A 22,378-nucleotide genomic window follows, 5' to 3' on the forward strand; every position below is an offset into this window, starting at 1 on the left:
CCACTAAACTCTATAAATCTATAACATCTCAGAATTCTATAAACTTACTGTAGAATGAATTAAATTTGAGTGCGTCGAATATCGGTAGTCTAGTGCCCCAGACCTATCAAAAACATATCAACAAAATATTACCTTTTCTCATGTTTTAATCTGGCGATCTATCTCACGTTAACAGAGTAGGGAACCAAATAATAATTTAGGAAAATATTTATAAGGAAGTTGATTTAATTTTTTATATAGTAATGAATTGTTAAGGACTTTCTAAAGGAATCGTAAGGAATAAGCAAATTCTAAAGAAACTAAGAGAATATAGTCCTCCAACAACACCATTAAAAAAAGAAGAAGAAGATTCAATATTTGAAAATACTATCAGCACTAGTGATTTCACAACACCTGTGGTTGCTAGTCAAAAGCGAAGACGAATTGATTCGCCCGCCAGTATGCAAAAGGGGAGGGGACATTACACTACGTGTTTACGTTCAAAATGGATGAAGTTTTGAAAGGTATCTATGAAAATGTTGGTGAAGCGGGAAGTTTAAGTTCTCCCAAAACGCTTTCTAGAGCTGTCTCCGGCACCACATTGAAAAAAGCAAAAGAGTATCTAGAAAATTAATCGAGTTACACACTGCATCGGAATCATATGCTTCGCAGCAAGCAATATTATCAAACTAAAGCCTTTTCTCCTCTGCATATAATGCAAATGGATCTTTTAACTTTGGACACAGTTAAACGGTGTCACAATGCACCCTAGAAATATATTCTGGTGGCACTCACTATCTTTAGTCGCTATGCCTATGCCATTCCGCTGCGATCAAAGAGAGGTGCTGAAGTTGCTCGGGCCGTTGAAAGTATTCTTGAACAGGATTCGTATAGAAAAATTCAATCGGATCGTGGTAGTGAATTTGTTAACCCTCATGTGCAAAAGGTTCTTTTGAAATATAATACAACACTTTATCATAGTCACAGTCCGATAAAGGCTGCATTGGCCGAACGATTAATAAGAACGTTTCGTCTATTAATTTCAAGATATTGTACACTGAAAAATACATCTGCTTTTATTCATGATTTAGATAAAATCATGCAGATATACAACCATCGACCACATCGATATCTGTCAAACTCTAGCCCTCGGGATGTTCACTACAGTGAGAATACATTTGATGCTTTTCTAAAGCAATACTCCAATGACAATGAGAAGAAAAAGAAGAAGAAATTCAATGTTGGTGATACTGTTTTAATTAATAGAACCTCCAATATTTTTGAAAAGGGGAATTATTTATGGAGCACTGAACTTTTTAAAGTGTCCAAAATTCTAGACACTATACCCATAACTTATCGACTACGAGACTCCAAAGATGATGAGATTCTCGGTGGTTCTTATGAATATGAACTGCAAAAAATTAGAAACACTAGTGAAATTTATCAAATTGAAAAGATATTAAAGAGTCGTACTCGTAGGGTCAAGAAACAGTTACTTGTTCGCTGGCTAGGATACAACTCGGATTTTGATTCTTGGGTCAGTGCTGAAGATATTAACAATGCCAAATGATTTCTATGTGACTTTCATGTCCAATGTTTCCGATCCTGTCTAAAAAGACTTGAATAGAACAAGTAATTTCTGGACGAAACTCTCTCCCACCATTAAATTTGACGGAAAGTATGAAGTGGCTCTTGTCGACTGTATTCTCAAAAATACCTATGACATCCTGAGAAAGGATCGTAAATATGAAATAAAAATTAGACCCTATGATTGGCCACCACCACCAGGTGATCAAGAACAAATTCAAAAAATCAATTGGTTGGATTATCCATATATTGAATTACCCTACGAGGAACTCACCTGTATGAATGATTTATTTCGTTTTATCAATAAAAGAGTTTCCGCTCGTAAAAAAGGAGCTTTTCATTTCAACTATTCAAAGGAAGAGAGCAAGATCTATATTAGTTCACCCATCGCCGATGGAAAGGTTATTCTCAATGATAGCCTAAAGGATGTTCTTGGCTTTAAGCTCAGTATAATCAACGGTAAAAGTGCTGGAAACACTAATGTCATTTTTGCTGACTACCCGCCTGCCTTCTCCACAGACACTTGTGTATTTCTCTACGCATCGTTTGTGGAAACATCTCGGGTTGGCAATTCAAATGTCCCCCTCCTACGAGTTCTTGAACGAAAAACCAATCAAGAGCATATTCATCATTACAATATAAAGTATCTTCAATACAACCCCGCAAACAGTTTCTATTTGAAACTCTGCCAGTTAACACTAAGAACTAACTTGAGTGATTCCATAGCAATTTCAAAAGGTTTAGCTGTGATTACATGTCAGTTTCAACCCATCGTGCAACAGTAAGATGTATAATAGAAAATGGGTATTCACTTGTTCTGATCTTGACTGCTATGTTAATACTCTTGGCCCAAGACAACAGGGACAATGGAATGGACTATTACAGGGGTCACTCGTCAATGTCAGGCTACGGTCTTGGCAGTTGGTTTGCTAAGCTGTATCGCTCTTCACTACCACTGGCTAGAAAATATCTTATACCGCCTGCGACAGATTTTGCATCCTCTACACTATACGATTGGGGCTCTGGCAAGGATTTTAAAAAAAGTGCTTCGGAAAATCTTAGGTCCAGTGCGCGAACCCTTGGCAAGAAATTAAAACAAAATGGTAAAGGTTTAAAAAGGTCAAGATACATCACATCCCTTACCAATTTCGAATCAACACGGAAGCAAAGTACATCCTCCTCGTCGAAGAAAAGAAGAAAAAAGCCGATACACTGTACAACCAGAAGCCCTAGGAAGGGAATTTTTCGATAGAAACTATATTTTTTTTCTAAGCGTATCATACCTGCTGCATAAGGATTCTCAACCTTCAATCACCGCCTCATTGAATCTATTCAATGCCGAAAATGTTGATGTGAGTGTGAAGCATTGATAATATGAACAATTCTATTCACAAAAACCCCTCTACAATAACCTCCATTTTCAAATTTATTCCAATGAAGACTACTTTATGGGTTTATCTTCCATATTTATAGATTTACAAATAAAGGTGCGGACATCTGATAATACAATGCTAATTCGAGCCGATGGGATATCCTATGACAATTGTATACTACATAATTTATTTCGTCAAATTAGTTTCTACATCAACGGCACGCTGGTGAGCACAAGCAATAATCTCTTAAACTATGCAAGCTATATGCAATTCATGTTGATGACACCCAAGTCATACAAGGAATTGAGAGGTGCCTCCAATGGGTATGAATATATTACTAATACTGATAGTACAAATGCACTTAAAAATGCTGAAACTAGTGAATTACATCTAGTTGGAAAAATATATCATGAAATATTTAATATACCCCAAGGGCTGCCGCCCAAGGTTAAAGTGGATATAAAATTGACGCTTGCACCATCTAATTTTATATTGAGAAAGCAACTTGCTGCCAATCCCGATGTAAGTCTCTCCCTCACCTCAGCAATACTTCATGTACGCAAACAGCAGGTTATGAGTTCTGTTGCTTTGGCCGTGGAAAAACTGAGAGCCAATGGAAATAATATTAAACTACTTGTTCCTCATACAATCACCAATCAGCGTCATATTGCAATGGGGTCACGCACCTTCACCGATTCATCCTTTATCAATGGCGAAATCCCCTCGAAATTGGCTTTGGCATTTGTACAGAGCGCCAGTGCAATAGGATCATGGACCGAATGCCCACATAAATTCGAGATGTTTGGAATTTACTCTCTTGTATACAAAGTAAATGGTATCACACTCTACAATCTATCTTTTTATAAATACTATAAAACATTGTGTGAGTTGACCATGCAAACTCTAGATCATGATTTGTAACAATTTGAAAATTGTATAACCGAAGACATGTTCCCTAAAACACATGGTATCATTCTATTGGATTTGTCTGGCGCACAGGATATGAGTATAGTACGTACGGGGACTGTGCGTTTAGAGTGTACATTTGCCAACCCACTGGCTGAGAGTATTGCCCTGATCTCACTAAATCAATATGAAACCTATTGGGAAATCACTCCTGAAGGCAGGGTTCTACTAGACTTGGTGCCCTGAACACCAGTCAAATAATCAGTGTATTTAATCTGGACCCATAAATGTCCCAGTACAAATCATATTGTCTACCCTCAGACTATCTTGGAAAAATTCAAAGTGCGAACAATACCTTGATTATTGTTAATAGCAGTCCGTCGACTGTGCTGACGGGTCATTGGCTGTGCATCTATCAAATAGAGAAGACGATTGAATTTTTTGATCCTCTTGGCCTACCATATACATTCTACACGCCTCACATTAGCAACTATATTGGGAGCAGTAGGAAAACTATTATTCAAAATCGAAAGAGGGTGCAGGATCTAACGACTAAAAGCTGTGGCTTCCATGCACTACTATATTTTGTGTTCCGATGTCGTGGTTATACTTACATACAGTTTCTCCATATTTATGGTGACAATCCGCGTCTGAACGACTTTCTAGTGGAAAATATACTTACAAGTGTATTTAATATTGATTTCAGTGTCCTAAGAATAAAGTGCTTAAAAAATGTTTGTGAATTTGTTTATTAATAAAATGTATATATACAACAATGTCTTTAAATCTTCACTTTTAGATTTCTTCATCGGTGTATAGGTAACTGTTGTGAACCATTAATACCGGAAAATCATTTGGATTCACTGTATATTGATCTTGATTGATTGCATAGTCGGGGTCGTATTTTCTGCAGTACAGTGCATCTTCACTCTTGTCATACCTCTTTGTATAGTCAATGATACTATTTGCATTCATATTATGAAATTCACGAGTTTCAATCTGTCTATTTGAAGCAATATCACATACTGTGTTTTCAAGTGGTGAATCACATTCGGTAACTGCCAAATAAAAATCACTTGGTTTATAGTCATAGTAGGCAGTGTCGTCACAGCGATGACGTAGAAACCAGATTGTCTTGTTACCCCAACAGTTGAATCGTAGACCAGATTCCTCTTCTCAGAATAATTTAAATCCACAGCGATACCAATCTCGTAGAAATAAACTGAAATTACGTTTAGGATTCTTTCCAATCATAGCGGGGTAAGTATTCTCCCACTGATCACATTTATCACTGTGACAATTGGAGCAGAGGTTCCCTCTAGGGTGAGAGTCACACACCTCTTCAAGACATGAATTACAACCTTTAATTTGTACAGCTTAGCCTCTATGTAATTTGTGAGGATTACATAGTTTATACTTTTCATCATATTCGTCAATAATTGTACAATTCTCACATTGAGTCCAACTGCCAAGAGTGTACATGCACAATGGGCATATATAGAACATTTTGGTTTCCGATGTCAACTCTCTCACAGCTAAAACGAAACTGATCCTCTTCGCTCGATAAATTCAAGGTGTAGGAAAGGGGAGAGGAGTAACTCTGTGACGTTACCTCTTTTGAAGGAGGAGCCATCTACATTGGCAATGAAAGTATATCCACAATATGATTCTGCTGTGTCGTTATCGATATATCAATAAATTGAGTATAAGTATTTGAGTCACAGTTTCAAAGTCTCAAACAACAGTCGAATGGGGATTAATCCAAACTGTAAGAAAATCATTATCCAAAATCAAATGTTTTTCCATAAATAGCAGATTTGATCTCATTCTCTCTTTCTCGAATTTATTCATTTTTCAATCCTTTCACTCTGACTGCCAACTCTAGACTTACCAGAAAAGAAAGTTGGCTCGGAAACAATAACAACATTGACCTTGGTATTCGCTGTGAGCGTGCCCAAAACAACAACAATAACATTGACCCCATTAACCACGTGTTCCCCTTATGACTCTATCGCCTGCCCAAAACAATAACAACATTGACCACATTAACCATGTGTTCCCCCTTATGACTCTAGCGCGTGCCCAAAACAACAACAAGAACACTGACCCCTTTAACCACGTGTTCTCTCTTATGACTCTATCGCTTGCCCAAAACAATAACAATAACATTGATCCCATTAACCACGTGTTCTCCCTAATGACTCTATAGTCCATGAAAGTGACAAAGTTCCTGTTTTTCCATTCTCACTGACAAAATCCATAAAACCATCAAATAAATTGACCAACACACATAACCTTCCATAAAAACATCAAATAAATTGACCAAAACACATAACCATCCATGAAAACAGACATAAATGTGACAAAGTTCCTGTTTTTTCATTCTCACTGACAAAATCCATAAATGTGACAAAATTCCTGTTTTTCAAATTCTCACTGACAAAAACCATAAAAACATGCATAAATTATGTACTGACACGAGTTATAGGGTCACCTCTACTCGTATATGATTGGGTTTACCCCCTAGTCAATACCTCGCTCTCTAAGCTAAAGTTTTTTTTTGTACTTTCATAAGAGCTATTTATCCTAATTAACGGCCTTTGTGATTAAGGGTCATTCTTACAGAATTGGAAATAATTCAATCTTAAGCGTAAACAGCAAGGTATTGACTAGGGGCAATCCCCCTAATACACGTACATATAATAAAATAAACACTCGTAAATAAAATTAAACAATTTTCGAGAAAGCCATTTAGCCAAAAAAAGTAAAATTTATCTAAAAATTCCGTTTTAATTATTCATGTACGATGAGCCAAAATCAAAACCTGAATTAATTTAAAAACATTCAGAATTTAAATAAAAAAAGTTTTTTTTAACTGAAAGTATGGAGCGACATTAAAACTTAAAACGAACAGCAAATTATTCCGTATATGAAAGGGGCTGTTCCCTCCTCAACGCCTCGCTTTTTAAGCTAAAGTTTGACTCTTGGTCACAACTTTGTTTTTTAAAACACAAAAAAACATTAGAGTAAAGGGCGAGGCGTTGAGGAAGGAATAGCCCCTTTCATATACGGAATAATTTATGTTCGTTTTAAGTTTTAATGTCGCTCCTTAATTTAAATTAAAAAAGAACTTTTTTTATTAGATTAAACATGTTAAAGTCATCCCTTATCCTTTACTTTTTGATAACTCTCTGTGTATTTTTTTTTTTAGTTTTCGGTTCTTAGCTCTTTCGATGATCTGTTTTGCAAATTTATCGTTAATATTGTATTCGTGATTTTTATTTTACTTGACATGTTTTTCTGCTTTTCTTGTAGTCCAATTTTTTACCTTATCTTAATAAGTGATATGTCTTTTTCATCTTAGACAAAATTTGTTTTGACATTCTATACATATTAAAATAACTTTATTTTTAGGCACTTGGACGAATGAAAATGGCTGGAGATTCAATGTTCACTAAAATTGTGTCAAAACTAGTATGGTTATTATCAATTGCTCGTAACGCAATATGTGTTTTTGTATGTGCTGGAATAGCAGCAAATACTCACGATCCATTATCAGAAGATACGTTTAATCTTATTGGAAATATCACATCTGGCCTTCCGTCGCTTGTCTCTCCTCCTTTACAGATCACAAATGTGACAAGTGGAGAAAAGATTTTAGAATTTTGGGAACTAGTTACAGAAACTGGATTTTTAATGATCATTGTTTCCTTATTGGCTATTTTGGAAGCATTGGCAATCGCCAAATCTTTTTGTAAGAGCTTCATTTTATTTATAACATAGTATAAATTAACCTATACAAATAAGAGCATTTTTCTTAAATTCCAAATCTGGACTAGTTATTAGCTCAAAGAAAATACTCATAAATTTTACAAAGGGCGGTATAATGTGGAGGAAATTATTAAAAAAAACACTACGTTCAAGAATCATACAAAGATCATAAGCAGCGCGCTAGCGCTGCCTGAGTAAAGAACGATGTGGGCACAATGTGTTTTTTCCCCACCTGGGCACTTCGTATCGAAGGAGTTGTCGTAGAAACTTCAAAAAGGACTCATTCGATTGGAAATTGGAGTGGCTAGTGCCCTTTTTAACAGTCAATAGTGATTGGAGTGCAACTAGCCCCCCCACGCCCATCATTCTCCCAAATACATCCAATCAAAATTTTGAGATAGCCATTTTGTTCAGCGTAGTTGATTTCCAGATAGAAAATATGTTTTGAGGAGGCCACTCCACCAGAACCCTCAGGGCAAGGGTTTTAAGTTATGCCCTGGGGGCATATAAGGTTTTATAGAAGGTGTTGACGTAGAAACTTCAAAACAGGCTCATTCGATTGGTAATTCAAAGGGCTAGTATCCTTTTTAATAGTCGAAAGTGATTGTAGGGCAGCTAACCCTCCTCCCACGCCCTTTATTCCCCCAATTACATCCAATGAAAATTTCAAGATAGCCATTTTGTTCAGCGTAGTTGATTTCCCGATAGAAAATATATTTTTGAGGAGGACACTCCCCCAGAACCCTCGTGGCAAGGGTTTTAAGTTATGCCCTGGGGACTTATAAGGTTTTTATAGAATGCGTTGTCTTAGAAACTTCAAAAAAGGCTCATTCGATTGGAAATTCAAAGGGCTGGTACCCTATTTAATAGTCGAAAGTGATTGGAGGGCAAGTAGCCGCCTACACCCATCATTCCCTCAAGCACATCCAATCAAAATTTTGAGATAACCATTTTGTTCAGCGTAGTTGATTCCCAGATAGAAAATATGTTTTTGAGGAGGACACTCCCCCACAACCCTCAGGGCAAGGGTTTTAAGTTATGCCTTTGGGGCATATAAGGTTTTTATAGAAGGCGTTGTCGTAGAAACTTCAAAACAGGCTCATTCGATTGGAAATTCAAAGGGCTAGTACCCTATTTAATAGTCAAAAGTGATTGGAAGGCAACTAGCCCCCCCCCCCTACGCCCAGCGTTCCTCCAAATACATCCAATCAAAATTTTGAGATAGCCATTCTGTTCAGCGTAGTTGATTCCCAGATAGAAAATACAATTTTGAGGAGGACACTCCCCCACAACCCTCAGGGTAAGGGTTTAAAGTTATGCCCTGGGAGCATATAAGGTTTTTATAGAAGGCGTTGTCGTAGAAACTTCATAACAGGCTCATTCGATTGGAAATTCAAAGGCTAGTACCCTTTTTAATAGTCGAATGCGACTGGAGGGCAACTAGCCCCCCCCCCTTAGCGAGTCATTCCCCCAGACACATCTAATCAAAATTTCGAGATGGCCATTTTGTTCAGGGTAGTTGATTTCCAAATAGAAAATATGTTTTTGAGGAGGACACTCCCCTACAATGCTCAGGGCAAGGGTCTTAAGTTATGCTCTGGGGGCATATGAGGTTTTTATAGAAGGTGTTGTCGTGGAAACTTCAAAACAGGCTCATTCGATTAGAAATTCAAATGGCTAGTGCCCTTTTTAAGGGTCAAAAGTGATTGGAGGGCAACTAGCCCCCCCCCACGCCCTTCATTCCCCCAAACACATCCAATCATAATTTTAAGATAGCCATTTTGTTCAGCGTAGTTGTTTTTCAGATAGAAAATATGTTTTTGAGGAGGACACCTCCTCACAACCCTCAGGTCAAGGATTTTAAGTTATGGCCTGGGGGCATATAAGGTTTTATAGAAGCTGTTGTCGTAGAAACTTCAAAACAAGCTCATTGGATTAGAAATTCAAAAGGCTAGTACCCTTTTAAATAGTCGAAAGTGATAGGAGGGCAACTAGCCCCCCCCCAGGCCCATCATTCCCCCAAACACATCCAATCAAAATTTTGAGATAGCCATTTTGTTCAAAATTATGGAAGTTAGGTCTTTGAGGATGACAACCTCCTCACAGCCTTCAGGACAAGGGTTGTAAGTTATTCCCTGGGGGCATAACAATTTTTATGGAACGCGTTGTCGTAGAAACTTCAAAAAGGGCTCATTTGATTAGAAATTGAAATGGCTAGTGCCCTTTTTAATAGTCAAAAGAAATTGGAAGGCAACTAACACCCCTTCCACTCCCACCATTTCCCCAAACACATCCAATCAAAATTTTGAGATGGCCATTTTGTTCCACGCAGTTTAAAATTCAGGAAATTGTACTTTAGAGCAGGGCACTCCCGCCAAAGTCTTCAGAGCAAGGGTTATAAGTTATGCCATGGAGGCATATAAGTTTTATTGAAATTTTTGTCGTAGAAACTTTAAAAAGTGCTCTTTCGATTGGAAATTCAAAGGTTTAGTGCCCTTTTAAATAGTCAAAAGTGGTTTAAGGGTAACTAGCACCCCTCTCTCGCCCACTTTTTCCACAAACATATCCAATCAAAATTTTAGACAGCCATTTTATTCAGTGTTATGAGTTTCCAGAAAGAAATTATGTTTTTGAGGAGGACATTCCCCACAGCCCTCAGGGCAAGGGTTGTAAGTTATGCCCTGGGGGCATATAAGGTTTTTATTGAACGCTGCGTCGTAGAAACTTGAAAAATGACTCATTCGATTGGAAATTGATATGGCTAGTGCCCTTTTTAACAGTCAAAAGTGATTTGAAGGCAACAAACACCCTTTCCACGCTCACCATTTCCCCAAACATATCTGATCAAAATTTCTTGATAGCCATTTTGTTCCACGAAGTTTAAAGTTCAGAAAATTATACCTTTGAGCAAGACACTCTCCCCATAGTCAAGGGTTATAAGTTATGCCCTGGGGGCATATAAGGTTTTTATTGCAATGGGCAACTAACCCCCCTCTCACGCCCACCATTTCCCCAAACACATCCAATCAAAATTTTGAGATATCCATTTTGTTCAGCGTAGTCGAAAGTTCTGGAAATTAGGTATTTTAGGATAAAAACCCCATCAGAGCTTTCAGTGCAAGGGTTGTAATTTCTGTCCTGGGGGGATATAAGTTTAATATAGAAAGTTGTTGTAGAAATTTCAAAAGCGGCTCATTTGATTGGAAATTGAAATTGCCCTTTTTAATAGTCGAAAGTGAGTGGAGAGTAATTAACCCCTCTCTCGCGCCCTCCATTTCCCCAAACACATTCAATCAAAGCTTAGAGATAGCCATTTTGTTCAACGTAGTTGAAAGTTCTGGAAATTATGTATTTAAGGATGACAAACCCCCTCGAGTCCCCAGGGCAAAGGTCGTAAGTTATGCCCAGGGAGCATATAAGGTTTTTAATGATAGAGTTATCGTAAAAACTTCAAAAGGGGCTCATTTAATTGGAAATTGAGAGGGATAGTGCCCTTTTGAATAGTTGAAAGTGATTGGACGATAACTAACCCCTCTCTCATGCCCACCATTCCCCCAAACACATCCAATTAAAATTTTGAGATAGCCATTTTGTTCAACGTAGTAGAAAGTTCTGGAAATTAGGTCTGTAAGGATGACAACCCATCCACCCAGCCCTCAGGGCGAGGGTTGTAAATTATCCCCTAGGGGCATATAAGATTTTATTGAAAGCGTTGTCGTAGAAACTTCAAAAAGGCTCATTTGATTGGAAGTTAAAAGGGCTAGTGGGTTTTTTAATAGCTGAAAGTGATTGGAGAAAGACTAACGCCCCTTTCACGCCCATCATTTTTCCAGATACATCCAATCCAAATTTTGAGATAGCCATTTTGTGTAACGTAGTTGAAGGTTCTGGAAATTAGGTCTTAGAGGATGACAACCAAACTCACAGCCCTTAGGGTAAGAGTTGTAATTTATACCCTGGGGCCATATAAGGTGTTTATAGGAAGTGTTGTCGTAGAAACTCGAAAAAGACTCATTCGATTGGAATTCAAAAGGTCTAGTGGCCTTTTTAATAGTCGAAAGTAATTGGAAGGCTTGACATTTTTATAGTATAGATCGATTTGGATATGATGTATTATTTTTTTGTTGTTTTTGTTGTTTAGACCAGGGCACTTTGTATCAAAGGAGTTGTCGTAGGAACTTCGAAAAGGGCTCCTTCGATTGAAAATAGAAAGGGCTGATGCTCTTTTTAATAATCGAAAGTGATTAGAAGGAAACTAATCCCCCTCCCACGCCCATCCTCCCATTTGAATTTATGTTTAAAAACTAAATGTTTCCATAAGATTAAATCAAAATGCACTGTGTTAATGCTAATTCTCAATAAGGCATCTCAGCAGTATCCCGAGAACGACAGAGAGTATTAGGTTCAAACTTTCTGGGCTACTTCTGCTCTTAAAATTTTACCAAAACAAAATACCGTAAGTGAATCCAAGCTATTAAAGAAAGTAATTGGATTTTTTTCCGAATGGTATCAAGTTTTCCATTTCAGGTCAACTAGAGGAGGTATGAAGCTAAATTAAACACTACTATTTGTGTCCAGATTTTTAATAGGGTGTATGTTGTTAAATTTTTTTAAAAATTTCTCCAGCATACAAATAGCAGGGCAAACTATAAATTCTTTAAAAAAACGTTAAGATTTAAAGTATTATATTCTTTTTCTCTGAAAAGACTATGTCAATATAAAACGAACAGAAATTAATTTAAAAAATTTTTCCATAAAATAAGTTTTTCAAAGAAAAGTAAAGAACTCCATTAAACCAAAAACGGGCAAAAATAAAGTCAAATAATCAACCAAGCGTGAAACTACCACAAATCAGCATCGATAAATAAATGAAACCCAAAACGAGCGGAAATTACAATAAATAACCAAGTCAAACTCAAAACGAGCAGAAATTAACATAAGTTGGGCTCAAAACCCCTATGCCTTCCCAAGGCCAGAACGTAATTTGCATTCTACTGAAAAAAATACAAATGAATGTGCATTGTCAGTTTAATATACATTTACTGATATTTAGTAATCAAAATCTTAATATTATTTTATTTATTAAAGATATGAAAGTAAAAATATTTATATTTTTTTCAGTAAAGTGCAAATTATACATTTGTTAATTTGTAAGGAATTACATTTGTAAGGAATTATTTGGATATCTTAGCCCGATGGAATTAAATATGGAATTTTCAAGCCGGCCGGTGAAATAAAATTGTTGGTTTACTATCATAATCAATTTTGAGTTTCTCAAACCTATTTACTATTCATTAGAATTACTTAGGCTCAGAAACTTGTAGTTATAAGTTTCAGACTGTTAAGAGGCATAAGGTTTGTTGTCCTATTTTTTATTTCTGTAAAAAAAAATATCAAGAAACTCAGTGTTGGAGCTTGTAGGGAAAATTCGGAACATATAGTAATATAAAAATGAATGAAATATAATATCAATGATCAGTAATAAAAATTAGCTTTACTTATGAAAGTAAAGAGTGAAACTAAAACTAAAAGCGAACAAAACTTGTTACTTCGTGATTTTCTTGCAAACAGGTTCAAGCAAACTGGTTCATTATATTATAATATTTTTGTGGAATTCTTAAAAACTAATACTTGATTAATAACGCAAACCTTATGCAACACAACCATAATTGAACCAGAATACTTCGGAATTGGCTTGCATAAAATAAAAGAATAATTCATTAGACTCTTGATAGTCTATTGTTGGAAATGAAATCAACAGCTTTTATGATGCAATTTCAACTTTCTAAGACACTCAATATGGTAAAATTTGTGTAGTGGGATTGGTTTTTAGAGCTACACTTATATAAGGAAGTATGACAAGGCAGTTTGTTTTGAACAGTGTTTCAACTGCGATACACAAGGCATAAACAAATAGGTTTTCTTTGTTTAAATTTTCAGCTTCGCTCGTTAATTTCCATCTGAGAAAGTCTGGCTTTTAAAGAATAAAAAACGAAGAGAGACTTATTAAAAAAACTGCGATTTTTTTAAAGTATAGAGCAGTATTAAATTTGATTTTAGTATAAAAAATTTCCATAATAGCTCAAACTCAAAACAACCAAAAATTACTAATAAAGAATAAATGTAAGCCAAAATGAACATAAATTAAGATAAATGATAATAAAAGCCTATAGAACAGGTAAAAATAAAGAAGAGTAAAATAAATGTTAAAACGAGCAAAAATTAAATTGGATATTCAAGTCAAACTTAAAACAAACAAAAATTACTACAAACAGGATTTTGGCCACTGCTCTTTTCCCCTATCCTATTTGTAAATATCATTGAATTGTTTTGTTATTTCCACCTTTCTGAAACCAAAATCTATTATAAATAATTTTTGTATAATTGCAATGCAGAAAAATAAAAACAAAATTACAGGTACATAGAATTTTGAGTTTCTGAGTTTCCTGGAACAAACATCATTTTATTTTAAATGATTTTGTTTTATTTTTATAACTCCTTTCCAGTCATCACGGTTATTACAGTGTTTTAATATTTATTTGTCGTCAATGTCCTGAAAAGCAAAAGCTTAGCGACCAGGACACAAATATTTTTTATTAAAACAAAAATGACGCAACAAGTTATAGACTTTTACGGTTAGGGAAGGGAGAAAAGGGTAGTACCCGAACTCCTGTTTGTAGTAATTTTTGCTTCTTTCAAGTTTGACTTTAATATTGGATTTAGTTTTTACTCATTTTAATATTCATTTATTCATCTAAATTGACACTTGTCATCTTTAAATTTTCTATGATGGTTTATTTTTATTTCTGTCCGTTGACAGTAATTTCTGGTCATTTTTAGTTTGAACTATCATACGAATTTATTCATACTGATCTTAAGTTTAATGCGACTCTTTAGTTTTCATTGAAAAACTTCTTTTTCGGAAAGTCTTTTAATTAATATATAGAGATAAAGGACACAAGTTAAGTTTAGAATAATTTTCTTTTCATCTTCAAATTAATTTATTAATTATATGATCTTCCTGATAATCTATCTAGGATAGTTTGCTCTTTCAGTCTCTAGAATCAATTTTCCCTCTGGTGTGAGGATGTGGTTTAGTTTTGAACCAAGAAAGAGAACAGATAATTAGATAAAGTAATTTTTTGAGTCGAATTTACAAAAACAAAATTCTGACCAAATATGTTTTTTTTTGTTTTTCTGAATCTTGTTAAAGCTGGAATTTATATAGTGACACTTGTTTTTACATGGCCGTCAGATTATATTTTTAAAAATTAGAAGGCTGGAGAAAATCATTGAACTTTTATAAGGGTCAGAAGGCTGAACAAAAATTACATCTAGTTAATAATATATTCGACTTATCCATGTTGCCTAAGTTTTTCTACTAAACTGGGTATCTCTATAAGAGAAACCCAGGAGAAATGGGGATTGGTAAATGACTTGAAGAAAGAATTGTGACCTTAAGTCTTGATCTTTCAAGTTATAGGTCCGCTTAACTTCCAACTTTAGTAAAATTAAAGAGAAAATATAAAGAGAAGTCTTTAGCTCTAACTAAAAAATGTGGAAGTATTAATTTGTACTGTCCAAAGGAAGATTAGTAGTTAATTGTAAGAAGCTGAACCGGGGGAAGATTCATCATAAAAGACAGATTGAGATTAGTTTATCCTGACAGCCAAGGCTTGACAAGTTTGATCATAGACTGGAGTAACCGTACCTCCAAAGCTACACATGCGTTTTCTTTAACACGGGAAAATAAAATTGCAAGGGGCTGATGTCGGTTTTTTGAGTAGGTTGAGGAACTTGCCAGAGATCAAACCTTCGTTCTTTCTAAAACTAGAAATGTTGTCAGATACGCTTATTCTTTTTTGTATAATCTTGAATTGTTTAAAGTTTCACAATTGTTTTAGCCACTCTTCCTGTCACATTATAAAGGGGTTTTTGTAACCTTTGGTAGGTGTGCTGTGACCTCCTTTTAAACAAAAAAAAAATTTCGCATGCTGACCAAGGATCTGCGGTGCGCAGGCACCGATGTCCTGATTCAATGCCTTCAGCGAGGAGTGCAATGCGTGGTTGGGGGAAAATCATCCAACTCTTCCCGTGTTTTTCCCCCAAATTTCTCTAGGTGCCCATTTAGAGTTAGTTCGACTCTGGCGGAGCTTACAGGGTCACACCATTCAACCCCGTTCCAAACCAAATAGCCAGTGACACCAGAACTCGAACCCCTGACCTCAGGACTTCAAGTGCAGAGCGCTAACCACTCGGCTAGGACGGCCTTTTAAATAGATAAGTATATCTATTTTAATCTGGGTCAAATGAATTTTCTTGTCTGAAACATTTCGGGTTTTTTTGTGGTTTTTCGATCCATCTGGTGTCCGCTATTTTGGATTTTCGGTTATTATTCTCTCCAGTGGTCTGATTTATAGTTGAAGGGTACTAAAATATCTTCTGGAAAAGCTATACTTATTGCTTATTTTTCAGTAAAACAAAATGGTTTTATGCAATAATTTTAAAATAAATCATGGCTCAGATATATTTCATTTTAACAACAATTGATGGAATTTGGCGAAATTTGCTGATTAAACCTGTGATCAACACTGATGGGATACTAAATGTAGTTTTCCTTGATAAAACTTTTATAAGAAAATGTTTTTACTGAGAATACGAAATAATTTGATTTTTCAATTTGGATTACCTATTCATCCTAGTGAAAAAATTCAAATAGTTATAATATATAATTGGAATTCAAATTATGTACAGTCTGGGTTAAATTTTTTAATTTAAAAACCAACTGCAGAAAAATGTCCTTGCAGACCAGTCTTGGGCTTATAAACAGTTAAATGAAAAAACAGGTTTTTTACACTGAAAGTATTATTAAAACTCAAAACAAAGAAAAATCCATCTGTAGGGCCTATGTGAGAGGGTTACCCCTCTTTCAGTCCTTGCTCTTGACACTTTAGTCTTAAAGTTTTTTAAAAATACTTCCCAGGAGTCTTCTCAAAAGAATCAGATTACAAAGTCAAATTTTAGCGCAAAGAGCAGGGGTTTAATAAGGGTGGCCCTCCTCACATACAGAATCATTTTGTTGTTAGGTTATCAGTTCAGTTATCAGTACAGAATCAGTTCAGTTAGGTTTTAATGCTGCTCCTCAATTTCAGTATAAAATACTTATCTTTAAATTAAATTTCCAAGATTAAAACATTTAACCAAAAACAAATGTTTTAGATGTAGTTAGTGTTATCAAAACTCTGTTTTCAAAACCAATCTCAGAGAAAGTGTTGTAGGTATGTACCATCCCTCCAATGATATAGGTTACTGAATCAAAGAATGTCAGTATATATTACTGTTAATACACTAAGAATGAGAGGTCATAAGAGATAAATTAAAACAAACGATTGATCCTAGTGGCACAGAGCAGTTACTCTGTGGCACCATCCTAAGCTCTTAAATAATAGGGCTTAGGATGAGGGATATTTCCTAAGCCCTTAAACCATATTCTGTTCACAAAAAAAACTGTTTTATCCAAAATTTAAGAACATTAACAATCCTTTTTTATTAAATCTGAAACTTTTGAATCAATCATAAAATAAAAAAATAAAGGAAAACAAAAAATATCGTTTTAAAAGTATCGAAAAGGTACCGTTTAAAAATAAAGTATTTTTAAAAACAACCTCATTTTCTCTCTAGCCTAAGAAAAAAACTATATTTCATTTACTTATATTTTGGTAGCTACTGAGAGAGGGCACAAAGACCGACATTGTCCCTGGGCACTGAGAACCCTAGCCATGCTTTTATTCACCAGTGCCGGTCAGAGACTAATTGATTTAATTTTACATATTGTTTTTAGCTGATGGAAAGAAGAACGTGGATGCATCTCAGGAAATCATTGCTATTGGTGCAAGCAATGTTGTAGGCTCCTTTTTCTCGTCCTTTCCTGTTACAGGAGCATTTTCAAGGACAGCTGTTAATAAAGCAAGTGGTGTTGAGACGCCATTGAGTGGTGTTATAACAAGTAAGAGTTCCTTAGTGTTATTACATCTTATTGCTCAATATAATAAACTGGAGGGTTTCAACTCAGTTATAATGAGTGGTTATTCTTCCACTTACCTGTAGTTAAAACCCTAGAGCATATAATCTGAATTAAGAGGGAGTTGGGACGGAAAAAGCTCCCTTCATATTTGGATTAATTTTGTTTTTTTTTTCCTACTTTGATAATTTTGTTCTTTTTCTACTTTATTTATGGAGGCTTCTTATTTTCTTACCTACTTATGAAAGTAATATAGTGATTCATTTAACATTTAACTTAAACTTTTAGTGAAATGTTTAAATTAATGGTTTATTTCTTATTTCAATATTTACCATTGAAATAACTTTTTAGACTTAAAAGAACTCATTAAAAACTTAGAATATTTATTATTTATAAAAACATTAGAATTAATTTAGAATATGTGAACGAAACTATTTATAGCAAAAATTTCAAGAAATTAAAAAATGGTTTTGAAAGTTTAAAAAAAAAAAACACATAAAAAAATTTACTTATTAGAATGCCCTATGCTTGAAATTCCGTTTTCCTTATTGGTCAGGGACTTTTTCATTTATCATAACACCAATTCAGCACCAGATTACTAGCACTTGCCTTCAAGTGATGCCATGTAGACACTTGTGACAGAACCTTGTTTATGGTAAAGCTAGATCTGTAGAGAAGCAAAAATTAGTGAAATAGTAAGTTTGCAAATTCTGTGAACGTTTCCAAAATATACGATACGTCATTTCTTATTAAGATTTGATGAGAAACTAAAATTTTATTTCCAAGGATATTTCAAAGGACAGATTACTAGTCTAAGGGCAGGATACTTTGAAAACTAAATTTCAATTACTACTTTAGAATTTTCGCGTAGAAAGGTAATGAAGGTAAAAATACAAGCGGAATGATTAAGATAACATAAGTCAAAGCTCATTATCAACATTAATTTATATTTTATATAATTTTTTCCTATTTCACATACTAAGAACGATAAATGGTTTTTTGTTCAAAATTTGTATTCTAGTGACATTTTAAATACCTAACATATTTTCTATTCATGTTTGCCTTAAAATTAACAAATTTAGTTTCAAGCACCTTGATAAAGCTTTTGAAGCACATAAGAAAAAAAAACAGGATTATTTCTACTTTGGCCGAAACCCTATTATCAAGACTCTTTCCCGGAATGTTAATGTAAGTTTCTTAAGAACCCTAGTTATCTCGAAAAAATTCTTTCCAAAAAGGCGAATAAGTGATTCTGTTTATATCCAGACGAAAAACAAACACTGACTTCTGCTAATACCATTTTCTTGAAATGATCCTTACCACACTTGTTGGCGTGATGAAAAATATACTTAGACACTTCGACGATGCACTTTGACACTTTTCGATGGAGTTTTTTCACCAAAACGCAATGTTACTAGCACATACCTCAGAACAATTTTGTTTTGACCTTCTAGCGTTACATTAGCTTTGAGACCGGCTAAGGCCAGGAGCGTATCTGTAACATTTTTAACGGGTGGCTAGACGAGGTCTTAATCTCTGAGTCAAGGAGCAAGGGATAACCTAAAGAATAAGGCGAAGGAGAAAATGTGTAAACAAAATAGCCTAAATGGGGTTTCAAGATGTCTGAAAACTTGTTTTGGGAAAGAATTTTTTAGAATCGATACTGAACACTCAATAAAAAAAAATTAAAGGTGGCATTTGCCTGCCCTAGCTCTTGAATAGTGCAGATTTCTTCAAACGGCAGTGAAAAAAAAACAATTATTAAGCAAAGACGCAACTTTATTAAATTCGCAGCACTACACAATGCTTAATAAAATCATAGATGCAAATTAAACAAATATAAAATTATGAACTGATGCCTGGCTTACATTAAAATTAGCAGCAGTAAGTTTTTTGTATTGAAAACAAGCATGAATTAATCAAAAAAGAATATTTGCAGGAAGTAAATAACAAATTACTAAAAGCAGCAACACTTTTTGAATTACTTAAAAAATTATAGATTTTTTTCCAATTTTATTTTTGTTTGGGGTCGAGAAGCAACTGCACATCTCTCTTGTCTTCTCCCTAAATGAAACCACTAGATAGGTCTATAATCTACTGACACGCAAGTTTGTGAAACAGCAATTCAACATATTATATGAAAATTTTCCAAAATGAATGACACACCATTTTTCATTGGCGTTTGACGGTGAGCTGAGATCAACTACCCCCTCTTAAAGTGGTTGCTTTAACTTATGAATAAATTTTAGTGAAAAAATCACAGTCCAAGGGTCGTGATAAATTTACGTTATTTTTTTTTAGGTGTAATGGTTATCCTAGCAGCCCAATTTTTGACGCCGTATTTTTTTTACATTCCAAAAGCTAGCCTAGCAGCCGTTATCATTGGTGCTGTAATATTAATGGTAGAATGTCACGTAATTCTGCCAATGTGGAGGACAAAGAGTGAGCCAATTCAGTTACCTCAGATCGTAGAGCAGACAAATACAAGCTTATTTTCTTATCTTTCTTTCAATAAATGCAGGTAGTTTTTAATTAACTAACAAGCAGCAAGTTTTGAACTTTTCACGAAGACAGCTGAATCTTGTATCTGTCTGACATATTTAAACCTCTGGAATTGCTAGCAGAAACCGAGCACTAATTTGCTTTTAAACTAAGGATTAACAAGATAATATGTATTTATTGAAACTTTTCTTTTCCTGATATGTTTTCTTGCTCATCTTTCTTCGAGAAGGATCTATCCAACCGTTTTTATCTCAGATTTTCCAAATGTTAGATTCTGACCTGTAATATGACAATGGCAATTTCCTGTTATTTATAACATCAAGAATTTTTGCTAATTTTTCTGCTTTGATTACTAATAAAGAATAAAATTATACATGGGGAATAAATAATAAGTACATAATTGGCTATTTATCGGGCTAATGTGTAAGCTATTATGATGCTAGACCCTTATAGGAACTAAAATCTATATTTGAGATGTATTTTCGTACATGTAATGTTTAGTACTGTAACATTTTCACTATATAAAACACTTTTAACTAGATTCAGGGTTGACTTGATTGGAAGTTCTTATGAGATTTAGTTTACTTTACATAATATTTTTAGTGCTCTTTATTTAAACTATACTTATTAATAGAATTATAATACAACTTTGCTTCAGGGATGTCAATTGCAGATATTTAAAGTTGTGCATTTTTTCTATTCATGTTTTTTTATGTTTCTATCCAAGAAGTTAACTTAATAAGAGAATTTAAAAAAAAAATACAAAAAAATGATATTTTCAGAGTCTGAAAAAAGGCTAAATAACATATTTATATGTTCAGATTGTGTGAGTAGAATGCATCTAATGAATTTGCCTAGACATGTAGGAAATACCATGCTATTTGCCGGGACGTATACCCCTTTTCAAAGAGAGGGAGTACCCCCTCGCATGGCCTAATACTTTGCTTAGACGTATAGGAATTACCATGCTATTTGCTTGAAGCTCTACACCTTTTCAAAGAGAGTGAGTAACCTCTCACACATATGTTCCTTGGTAACTTTCCAAGCAAAGTGATCAAACACGTTTTGAAACTATAGTTGAGATTGTATAATGCAAGCAGACTGGTTTATCAGGCAATACCCATTTTTTAGGGCCAATCAGAGAGAGCGGAGGTTACTCCGTATATGATAACTTGATTAGTAATTGGATTCGAATAAAAGGAGTGATTTTTATTGCAATTCATATTAGTAAGAGAATTGAATTCAGAGAGAATAGTTTATTTGAGACGATATTAGTATAGAAAATGAGTGAAGCATTTACACCATTGGATGTTGATGGTGGAGCCGGTAGCAGCAGCAGCAGCAAAGATATACGAGTACCAAACGTGGCTGTGAAAATAACACAAGGCTGTAGACTAAGCCTTGAATGGGATGATATGTACGCTAGATATGTGATATCATTGAGCAAACTTAAAATGGAGGAGCAATTATTTTTTGCTGCGAAACTGAACATTGTGCATATAAATAGACTTCAGGTAGCATTAGACGCACTAGTGAAATATATTGATGAAAACAAATTGAATCAGTGATTTTTATTGTTGTACTTATGTTCAATAAAACTGTTTCTAAATCAAAGATATTTTTTTCTATAGTAGGCTAGTATATATTTTTTAGAGTAGAAAAAAATCTGGCTATTCTAAAGTTGGTTGTGAGAGTGTTAGGACTCTAAAAAATGGATAGATTTGAGAAAGAGCGAATCATGGGGAATCTCGTGTTTATGGAAAAACGTTTGATTCTTGATGATGATTTTCTAGAGCTGTCTATTCAAAGGAAGATATTTTCTCAGGGAATGCTTGTCGATATAATGAAAAATGATTCTCCATCATTAGACTATTGCATAAAGCTTTTACGTCGTCGACCAACGGCATTTACACAATTTATTGATATATTAATCAGGACACAGCAAAATGATATTGTGGATATGCTTTTAAACCATAGCTTAGAAATTTAGGACTTTTTCTCATGAGAAAGATTGAGTTCAAGGAAGATTTACTCCTCTCTCTCTCTTTCTCTCTTTCACACTCAATTTGTTGATAGTAGCTTAGTTTCATTTTGGCGATGAGAGTGTCAACACATGAAAAAATGTTCCATTCATGTCCACTATGCATGCATACATTGGGCAGCTGGTCAGCATGTGAGAATTTTAAAATGATTGATGAGAACGATTAAAAGAGCAGATTTTGCAACCCGTGTAAATTGC

At 34.7% G+C, this 22,378-nt stretch overlaps 1 protein-coding gene across 1 annotated transcript in view; it reads left to right on the forward strand.

Annotated features, from left to right (window-relative positions):
* The window catches only part of LOC148938772 (sodium-independent sulfate anion transporter-like), a 298,556-nt gene that overhangs the window by 127,925 nt on the left and 148,253 nt on the right, over nt 1-22,378 (forward strand). Inside the window, exons 6-8 of the mRNA XM_089107548.1 lie at nt 7,260-7,599; nt 17,458-17,622; nt 19,939-20,079. Of these exons, the coding sequence (XP_088963674.1) occupies nt 7,260-7,599; nt 17,458-17,622; nt 19,939-20,079 (646 nt within the window). The remainder of the gene's footprint in view (nt 1-7,259; nt 7,600-17,457; nt 17,623-19,938; nt 20,080-22,378) is intronic.

The sequence above is a fragment of the Artemia sp. Qi Xiang Cuo genome, unplaced genomic scaffold (assembly GCF_049724085.1).
Source record: "Artemia sp. Qi Xiang Cuo unplaced genomic scaffold, ASM4972408v1 HiC_scaffold_2923, whole genome shotgun sequence".
Lineage (NCBI taxonomy): Eukaryota > Metazoa > Arthropoda > Branchiopoda > Anostraca > Artemiidae > Artemia > Artemia sp. Qi Xiang Cuo.